The sequence below is a fragment of the Arachis ipaensis genome, chromosome B3 (assembly GCF_059453495.1).
Source record: "Arachis ipaensis isolate K30076 ecotype BB chromosome B3, ASM5945349v1, whole genome shotgun sequence".
In the NCBI taxonomy this organism is placed as follows: domain Eukaryota; kingdom Viridiplantae; phylum Streptophyta; class Magnoliopsida; order Fabales; family Fabaceae; genus Arachis; species Arachis ipaensis.
This window is the reverse complement of record NC_142438.1, coordinates 23,230,037-23,240,179: the sequence shown is the minus strand read 5'-3', so window position 1 is coordinate 23,240,179 and position 10,143 is coordinate 23,230,037. Positions and strand designations below refer to the sequence as shown.

Below are 10,143 nucleotides of genomic sequence, written 5' to 3'. Positions count from 1 at the left end.
TTAAAAAAATTGTAATAATAAATATTAAAATATACTAATTAATTTTAATTGATCCTAATTATATTTTAAGATAAACAAATGTGGCAATATATTGGGAAAAAAAGTTGTAAGAAACCATAAAAAAACTGACAGGCGGTTATATATGTATATTAAAATTTTTGGGCTTGGATTTCATTGAATATTTTTTTCCCAATTTAACCTACACATACACAAACACACCCATGTGTTTCATATAGCTAGTTGTATATGTTTAGTTATTTAGATGCATATGACACTTACATCATTAAAGATAAAAAAATATAAAATTATCTTTAACAGATAAAATATAAATATAAATATTATGTATTGAAATATAAAAATAACATAAAAATATTAGTAAGAGATATAATTTAATTTTTAATTTTTTATTATTTTATTAATTTTATAATTATATTTTTTATTATGATATTTTTTTATTAAATTTTATCTGAGAAAGAAAATAATAATAAATTAAACATAAAAATTATCTGAAAAAGAAAATAATAATAAATTAAATTTTTAATAATTTATTTTAGATTATATTTAATTTATTATCAAATAAAATACAAAAATATTAATTTTTGTATTTCTAACTTATTTTTTTTTTGGTGACTGTATTTCTAACTTATATATTATATTCTAAGTATCCTTTCTTATTCTATTCTAAAAAACTAATATAGTCTATATCAAGAATATTTAAATTTAAATTAATCCAAACAAAACTGCTTATCCAATTCAATTTAAATAAAAACAGATCAAAATCGTAATAATTTGACTTAAATCGGATTCTATTTTCAGCAAAATGTATGGATAAGATTAAATTTTGAATCTACTTCTTAAAATCGAATAAATCAAATCCAAATTGTAAAATGTGATATAATATTATTATTTTATTATTAAATATATAATATGTTAATTTTGTTACATATTTTTATCTTATTTACGTATTATTATTATTTAGTAAGAATTTTATAAATATAAAATAATATTTATTTATATATTTATTTTACCAATTTAAAATTATTTTTATTTTTAATAAATATTAAAATTTTAATTTTTTAAAAATCGAATAAAAAGAACTAATCCAAACAGCAATAGTTTGGATTGGATTGGATTAGATTTAAAAAAAAAAATCAAACTGATGCAATCAAAATCACAACAAATTATAATTTGGATTGGATTAATTTTCCTTTTAAAATCAATCCTCGATATTTTTAGGTAACGTTTGTTTTGAGGTATTGAGATGTAAATTAGAAATTGGGACTTAGTATTATGTTATTCTAAAAACTGGTACTAAATTATTTTGAAAATTTTAGTACTTTCAAAAAATGAGGACACAGGAGACTGAAATTTTTGAGAATGGAGACTGAAATTTTAACAACATTTTATACACCCCATTTCAATTAATTAATTCTAACCTTATTCTTTGTGCAAATTAATTTAGTGTTTCATTCTTATTTCAGTATCTGTCTCTTACTTTACACTAAACATAATACTAAAATTTGTTTCAGTCTGTCTTTCAATTTCTGTCTCTGAGTCTTGGTCTCTCTTCCAAACGCTACCTTAGTCTGTATCTACTTCCGAGGACATAACTAACATTTGAACTCTTGTACACTTTAGTTAGGAGTATTCGAATTCAAACGGATCCAAATTAAATTGTTCATCCAATTCAATCTAAACCGATTAAAACTGCATTAATTTGAATTTGATGGAATTTTTTTTGGCAAACCACATGTGGATAAATGTGGATTAGATTGGATTTCAGATTTGTTTTTCAAAATCGATCCAATCCAAAACAAACCGTACATGTAATACAATATTATTATATTTGAAATTATATTTATAATATGTTTATTTTGTTATACATTTTTATTTTATTCATGTATTATTATTATTTAATGAATATTTTATGAATTAAAAAATGACATTTATTTATTTATATTAACCAACTTATAATTTTATTTTAATTATTATGTTATCATTGGTTTTTTAAAATACTATTAAGACTTGTTATGTCATTATTAATTATTTAAGATTTAGTGTTAAAATTGATTATATATTATTTTTTAATTTATAAAACTACAAATTCAATCCAATCCAAATCGCTTGAAATTAGATTAGATGGGATTGTATTGTCTAAAAAAAATTATCTAATCCAACTCATATTGTAAGTAAAATTAATATTTGAATGGTATAAATTTTTTACACAAAATTGATCCAAACTGCACTGTTAATAGTGGCAAACATTTCAACCATTTTATCATTTTCTTGGGTCATTACCTCATACCTTTCTATTTCTTTTATCTTTTCTGATTCCTTTTGGGTCTTACTGATGACGAAGTCCAGGTTCTTGATGGGCCATGAAAATGGGCCTAGGTGTTCTAAGATAACGGGCCTATGGACCACTAAAGAAATCCTCCTGAGCAAGAAAACCATAATGCTTCTGCTATATGCTTTCACTCTTCACTCCAAAGTTCCAAAGCTTCAGAAGATCGACTTGTCTTGTGCCGTGTGCACTTTCTTTTGTTCTTTCTTTTTCTATCAACAGCACTTCCAAAATTTTCCTTCCCACTTTTTCCGTTGCAGCATAATCCTTCTATTCCCTTCTCAGTAACTCCCAGTTCGGGGTTTTTTTTTTTCATTTTATCAGCTCCTCCTCTAATGGCGCCCGATCCTAATCGCACCGCCGCAGGAGGTGGCAGTGGCAGCGGCACCAGCACCGCCAACGACGAGGTCGTGAACAAGAAGAAAGTCGAGAACGAAGATCTGGTGAGTCTAAAACCCTGGCCTCTAGTTTTAGTTTATGTTGTTACTCGAATTCTAGGGTTCAGGATTTTCTATTTAACTTATGGAGAGAAAAATTTGATTTTTCTGGGGAAATTTGTGCAGTCCGATGAGGATTTGGCGTTGAAGCAGCAGCTAGAATTGTACGTGGAGAGGGTTCAGGATTCCGACCCAGCTTTGCAAAAGGTTGCTCTTGAGAGCATGAGGTAAACCTAGTTTGTACTTGAGAATTCAGTGATGAAAGTTAACTCTATGATTTGAATGATTAGCTTAGCATTTTGTTGAAAGCGGATTGAATCTGGAACGTTTGGTTGTGTTACAGACAAGAAATTCGTACTTCAACAAGCTCCATGACTTCGGTTCCCAAGCCGTTGAAGTTTCTTCGTCCACATTATGGAACCTTGAAGGCGTATTATGAGACAATGGCAGAGTCTGATTTGAAGGTAAGGTTATTTTTGTGGTTTTGGTGCTGGCTTTATGAGACAATGATGGTAGTATTTTGGTGATTAACTGAATTGTCTTTTGCCAATGCAGAAGTACTTAGCTGACATATTATCAGTTCTGGCCCTTACTATGTCTGCTGAAGGGGAGAGAGTAAGTATTAATTGATATTTAAAAATAAATTGAAATCATATGGTTACTTTGGTGAAATGAACTTTCCATTATTTGACTACTGTGTGGTTTATAACTCTATCAGGAAAGCCTCAAGTACAGGTTACTGGGTTCAGAAGGTGATATTGGTTCTTGGGGCCACGAGTATGTTAGGTGAGAATTTCTTTTCTTGTTCAGGTCTGTTTTCATTTTTGGAAGATGGATTGCTGTTTTGTAAGCGAACAACTTAAAAGATTTGAAACTAAAATTCTGGTCGATGAAGTCTGAATGAAATGGAGTATCATACTTCTGCTGATTGCTAGTATCCTTTGTTAGGAATCTGGCTGGAGAGATCGCCCAAGAGTATGCAAAACGACAGGTTGGGTTTCTAGCTTTCTCAGATGATTACTATTTTATAGCTTTAGCTTAAATGTGCTTTAGTATGCATGTATTGCCACATTCGTTGATATCAATACTATAGCATCAGACATAGTATCCCCCCCCCCCCCCCCCCACCAACAAAAAAAAAAACAAAAGCAGAAGAAAAGTAGGACTTAATTGCAGCAGAAGAAAAGTAGGACTTAATTGCATTAAACTTATTTTCCAACACCGTACAGTGTGCATCATTTGGTGTCCCATTATTTTAGCTTCAGGTACATTCGTAGTCCTTGTGCTAGGGTGTAGTTAGTGTTTAGTTAGGAATTCAATATGGCAATACCTATGTGCCCACCCATTCACCAGGCCTGTTACCTCTACTTATAGATCTTAATAACCATAAGTTTAATATGTATTGTAGTGATAAGTGTCTAATATAATATTGTCTCTTAAATATCAGAAGGTCTTTGTGCTAAGGATTTGATTTGAGTTGTGCTTTACTATGTAGTGTAGTTTACCCATATCAGATTGTCAAGTTCCTTTACAATCTAAGTTTTCATGCGTTAATTCTCTCTCCACAGAGTGAAGAGGCTCCTATAGATGATCTTATGGAACTCGTACAACAAATAGTTGCTTTTCACATGAAGGTATGATATATTCCCATTGTCTTTGCTTTCGAAAAATGATCAGGGCACTACAAAATGTTAGAGTATATTTTCAACAATTTGACTAATTTCAATCGTGCTGCAGCATAATGCAGAACCTGAGGCTGTTGATCTTTTGATGGAGGTAATATGCTAGATCGCATTTTATGATGTGTCTTAGCTACCATATATTGCGAGTTACATCTGTTACTTTTTTAATATATAGGTGGAAGACCTGGATATGTTGGTTGATCATGTTGACAAGACGAGTTTTAAGAGGACCTGCTTATATCTCACAAGTTCAGCCAAGTAAGTGAAAATGAGGATTCTTTTATTTATTGTCCAAGAGAATTCAATTAAATTCAGGACAGATACGAAGAAAGGTTGAAAAACAGAAGTTTATCATTAGATAATTGTACATGAACTTCATATCTCCTGTTTTTAATGAATTTATTGTTTGTCTGGCAATCTGTTACTCTTTTTGTTGGTTTCCTACATGTTTGGTATCTCTAGTATTTATTTCTGATCCATTATGTTATTTAACAATAAGAGTTATCCTTATACTTCTGTGAAGTAAAGTGATGTGATGTTCTGATTTGAACTGTGGTTAGCTTGTACTGTTGTTGGGGTTGTGGAAGACAATGGTGTGGTATGGGTGTTATTTGTTTACTTGTGATGATAGATTGAATTGTTATGTTATACTGTCATAATTATGGATTTAGCTTGTTGATTTGATTTTGGAAATTTTAAGAATGGTATTTTACAATGTACTGGTGTTTTAGGAGTTTGACTTTCACTGTGAGGGAACAGTTTGAAGGGTTGATCATGAGATAGTTATTGTGTTCATAATTATTATCATTTTTCATCGATATTTATATGCTATTTTTCTTGGATCAACTGTTCTTTAGGGGTATTCGACTTTGGACACTGTCATAGATGCATTAACAATATTATTATTTACTTATTATATTTTACTTCTTCAGATACCTTCCTGGACCAGATGACATGCTAGTGTTGGACATTGCATATATGACCTATCAAAAATTTGAGGAATATCCGAATGCACTCCAAATTGCATTGTTCCTGGATAACCTGCAGGTGTGACCCTGGATTTCTGGGTCTCAATTCTTTTCTGATTGTGATTTATGAACATTTTTTTCTCGTGTGTTTTTGTATAGAGAATTCACAAGATCATCTGCTAAATTTTGTACTTGTATTCCCAATACTTGTGAAGAAATAATTTATGTGTTCCTTAAATTATTATTGCTGTTTATAACTAACACTATTTTGACAGTATGTGAGACAGGTGTTTACCTCTTGCAAGGATCCGCAGCGAAGGAAGCAATTTTGTTACATACTTGCACGTCATGTAAGTCCTGGAATTTTTGCTTAGCAGAAATGATGGTAATTTACCCATGTCAAGAGCTAACCTGGATCAGTAAATAGTATTCATTTGAGAGTTTGTGGATACTGCTAGATGTTGACAAATAAGCTAGAGGCAGAGAGAGACAAATATTTCACATTTTGTTTGAGATTTTTCATTTAGCTGGTTTTTCTTTTTTGTTAACTATCTGTCGTGTTTGTTTACTTGTAGGGAATTACTTTTGAGCTTGATGACGAGTTAGTTCCGGAGGAGGATGAGAAAGAAATATTGCAGGAGATAATAAACAATACTAAGTTAAGTGAGGGATATCTGACTCTTGCTCGTGATATTGAAGTCATGGAGCCGAAGTCCCCTGAGGATATATACAAGGTGTGGCTTACTTGATAATTGCTGGGACCTTATTCTTAACTAATGCTGTATCTAGTTACTTCCAGTGCCTTTAGATGTTGGGATAAGACAGTATTTTATAAAACTGAATTTTATTGCAGGTTTAGTATTAGATATTTAGATATGATACAGGCATTGGTGCCTTACAGCACAATAGCCTGGATTAACAGAGAATTTTTATACACATGCATACTGCTGCAAGGAGTCTCTGCTGAGCTTTCTAGAGTTTCTTTTATTAAAAGAATTTGTCTTCTGAGTTTTGATGTGTTCATGGCCTATATATATTAGAAGCTTTTTCTTTTTAATTTTTTTAATTTGCTCGGAATCTAATGTTTGAAGTTGTTTGGTCTTTTGTAGGCACACTTGCTTGATGGCCGGGCTAGTGCTGGTGCAAGTGTTGATTCTGCTAGACAGAACCTTGCTGCTACTTTTGTAAATGCATTTGTAAATGCTGGTTTTGGTCAGGTACAATGTACCTTGTAATTCAGGATTTTGTATCTTCGTATTTATTGTGCTTTTACATTATTGATGTTTTCTATTTTCCTAATTTCTCCCTTTCTTTCTGTCATTATTGCAGGATAAGCTAATGACTGTCCCATCTGACTCTTCAAGTAGTGGTTCTTCTGGAAATTGGCTTTTTAAAAATAAGGAACACGGGAAGACTAGTGCCGCAGCTAGTTTGGTATAAATTTATTAATTGAACCTTCATTTTTATTATTGATAAATGAGGAATGCCACTTCCATTATTTCTAACATTGTATTATTACAGGGTATGATTTTACTCTGGGATGTTGACTCTGGACTTGCACAAATTGACAAGTACTTCCATAGCAATGATAACCACGTCATTGCTGGTGCATTATTGGGAGTTGGAATTGTCAATTGCGGTATCAAGAATGACTGTGATCCTGTGGGTTCAAATTCTTCTCCTTGCTTCCATATGTTGCATATTTTTGTTTCCATGTTGATTCTTACTTTACTACTTTCAGGCTATGGCACTTCTAGGTGACTACACAGATAAAGAAGACTCATCAATTAGAATTGGTGCAATTATGGGATTAGGAATTGCTTATGCAGGCTCCCAGAATGAGCAGGTCAGCTGTTACTCTAATTTTTTCTTGGAATTTTGTTTTAGTAAAGCTGAAGAGAGGTATGCCTGTTTTTATTTTCAAATGCAAAAAGTTTTGATTTATGCTTTGCATTTTTCAGTTACGTTGCAAATTGGCACCTATATTGAATGATGCTAAAGCTTCACTTGATGTGATTGCTTTCACTGCTATTTCATTGGGCTTGATCTATGTGGGTTCTTGCAATGAGGAAGTCGCTCAAGCAATTATATTTGCACTGATGGATCGGAGCGAGTCTGAGTTAGGAGAGCCTCTTACAAGACTTTTACCTCTTGGCCTTGGTCTTCTATATCTTGGAAAGCAGGTAGTTATTGTGTGTCTAGTTATCTTTTGTTTATATGCCTTTTGGTTCTTCAATTGTTCTGTTTTTTTACTTATTTAATATTATATAGTTAGGAGAAGTTCTATTATGAAATGCGGTCATGGTCACCAATGATTGTTGTTCTTTGCTTCTAATTGTGTTTTGTGACAACAGGAAAGTGTGGAGGCGACTGCTGAAGTGTCAAAGACTTTTAATGAAAAAATTAGAAAGTATTGTGACATGACACTCCTATCATGTGCCTACGCTGGAACTGGGAATGTTCTCAAGGTACAATGCTCACGATAATTCAATCACAGATTTTCTAGAAATAAATCTATGCTGCAGCTGTGTGTGCACAGTTTTCTTACACTTCTTCCTACCATATAGGTTCAAAATCTCTTGGGTCATTGTTCACAACATCTTGATAAAGGTGAAACGCATCAGGGTCCTGCGGTGCTTGGAATAGCTATGGTAGCAATGGCTGAAGAATTAGGACTAGAGATGGCTATTCGATCATTAGAGCATCTTCTACAGTATGGGGAGCAAAATATCCGCCGAGCCGTTCCTCTGGCACTTGGTCTACTGTGTATATCGAATCCAAAGGTAAAAATGGGCCTTGCTTCTCATGGCTGCAGACTTGTAGTCTTTATAGATGCATTCTCTTCTCAGAAAAGATTATCGAATTGAATGTCTGTAATCATAATTATTGGGCCAAGATGTCGCATCTGATTTTCTTGAGATGACCCTTTACTGGATTGTGCCAGGTCAATGTTATGGATACCTTGAGCAGACTTAGCCATGATACTGATCTAGAAGTGGCAATGGTAAAGATATTAGAACCTAGTTCTCAGTATGTTCTATATAACTCACTATTTGTAGCTAAAATTATATTTACTCTGTTACAGGCGGCAGTTATCTCCTTGGGTCTGATTGGTGCTGGAACAAACAATGCCCGAATTGCTGGCATGCTTCGCAATCTTTCAAGCTACTACTACAAGGATACCAGCCTTCTATTTTGTGTATGCTTCATCCAAGTTACCTTATTTTTTTCAATTCTCAATGTTGTTATGGTCACTAAATTTCATTCACTACATCTTCAGGTGCGGATTGCACAAGGTCTTGTGCATCTGGGAAAGGGCTTACTGACACTTAATCCATATCATTCTGATCGTTTCTTATTATCACCGTGAGTAAAACCTTTTTTGCTAATCAGATTTTAATCGTCAATTAATTTTGATGTCGGTGGCTATCTTCTCCCCTGATTTATGTTTTTAATCAAAGTTGTTCTATTCCATTTTTACAGGACAGCACTTGCTGGACTAATTACCATGTTGCATGCATGCCTTGATATGAAAGCTATTGTGCTTGGAAAATATCACTATGTTCTCTACTTCCTTGTTTTGGCAATGCAGGTTTGTTTCATTATCTGAACTCTTTCCGGTTATCTAATCTTCCTGATTTTTTATGCCCTATCTGAGTTGCTTCGTTTCTCTTGCAACAGCCGAGGATGTTGTTGACAGTGGATGAGGACTTGAGGCCTCTGTCAGTCCCTGTTAGGGTCGGTCAAGCAGTAGATGTGGTCGGACAAGCAGGTCGCCCGAAAACGATCACCGGTTTCCAGACTCACTCCACGCCTGTTCTTCTGGCTGCTGGGGATAGGGCAGAATTAGCAACAGAAAAGTAATATATGACTGCCTTATATGTTTAAAACTAGGCTCTTGTTGTCTTCTAACACTTGCACTTTTTTTGCAGATATCTTCCCTTGTCGCCAATTCTCGAAGGTTTTGTTATATTGAAGGAGAATCCAGATTATAGGGAAGAATGAGGGTCACACTGATACCTTTTTGTTTGCTTTATTTATCTAGTCTCTGAACAGCATTTATATAGTTGACGTACGGATTTAACATTTTCTCAAAATGTAGAAGAAATTATTTGGTCATATTCCTTTGTTTGGATGAAAGGATGGAAACTACTGTTCAGGTGATCTAAGTTTGTATTGTTAGCTTTGTCAGTTCATTTGTCAATTTATAATTATATTCTTACACGATTACTTGATCAAGAATAATCAGATATGAATTTTCCCATCCATTAATTCCGAAGACAAACGTATTATCAAAGTGTGAAACAATTTCCATCCTAGTGTTCGATTTGGGTTACTCAGTTTAGGGGGGTATTATGCCTAATGGGGGGACTGGGTTAATTATGGCATTATGGTTTTCCTTTTTTTTGAGTAATTGCCCATAATAATTACCCAAATTAATCTCTTTTAAAAGTGGATACTTTAGGGTGTGTTTGGCAAACACGTTAGAAGGGGAAAAGTATGTTACAACTTTTTTAAAGCTTCAATTTTTTATTTGGCTAATTTTTCTCTTTATAAATACAGAAGTTTCACAAAACGTTTACAAGAAGCAACAATTTTTAACTTTTGCGTTGCACTAACGAGCTTTTAACAATTGACATTCATTTATATTTTTACCAACTTTATCTTTTATACATATTATATTTTTTATAAAATTTTTATTTTTTTTATAT

The 10,143-nt window shown here is 32.9% G+C and overlaps 1 protein-coding gene across 1 annotated transcript; it reads left to right on the top strand.

The window, feature by feature from the left end:
* The first annotated feature begins 2,437 nt into the window (after window positions 1–2,437).
* LOC107629824 (26S proteasome non-ATPase regulatory subunit 2 homolog A) lies at window positions 2,438–9,622 on the top strand. The gene is made up of 25 exons (XM_016332727.3): window positions 2,438–2,787; window positions 2,908–3,008; window positions 3,125–3,245; window positions 3,337–3,396; window positions 3,500–3,567; window positions 3,730–3,772; window positions 4,350–4,415; window positions 4,519–4,557; window positions 4,639–4,721; window positions 5,396–5,510; window positions 5,707–5,781; window positions 6,007–6,165; window positions 6,541–6,648; window positions 6,761–6,865; window positions 6,953–7,093; window positions 7,173–7,277; window positions 7,393–7,614; window positions 7,786–7,899; window positions 7,999–8,214; window positions 8,376–8,435; window positions 8,517–8,630; window positions 8,712–8,797; window positions 8,915–9,023; window positions 9,113–9,291; window positions 9,364–9,622. Exons 1-25 carry the CDS (start codon window positions 2,680–2,682, stop codon window positions 9,434–9,436), a joined length of 2,670 nt encoding a protein of 889 aa, XP_016188213.1. The 5' UTR covers window positions 2,438–2,679; the 3' UTR covers window positions 9,437–9,622.
* Window positions 9,623–10,143: the final 521 nt, after the last annotated feature.

Coding starts and splice junctions, on each gene's coding strand:
- LOC107629824 (XM_016332727.3), top strand. CDS start 2,680: ATGGCGCCCGATCCTAATCGCACCGCCGCAGGAGGTGGCAGTGGCAGC. Junction 3,568..3,729: donor TGGGGCCACGAGTATGTTAG/GTGAGAATTTCT, acceptor ATCCTTTGTTAG/GAATCTGGCTGGAGAGATCG. Junction 7,094..7,172: donor TCAAGAATGACTGTGATCCT/GTGGGTTCAAAT, acceptor TACTACTTTCAG/GCTATGGCACTTCTAGGTGA.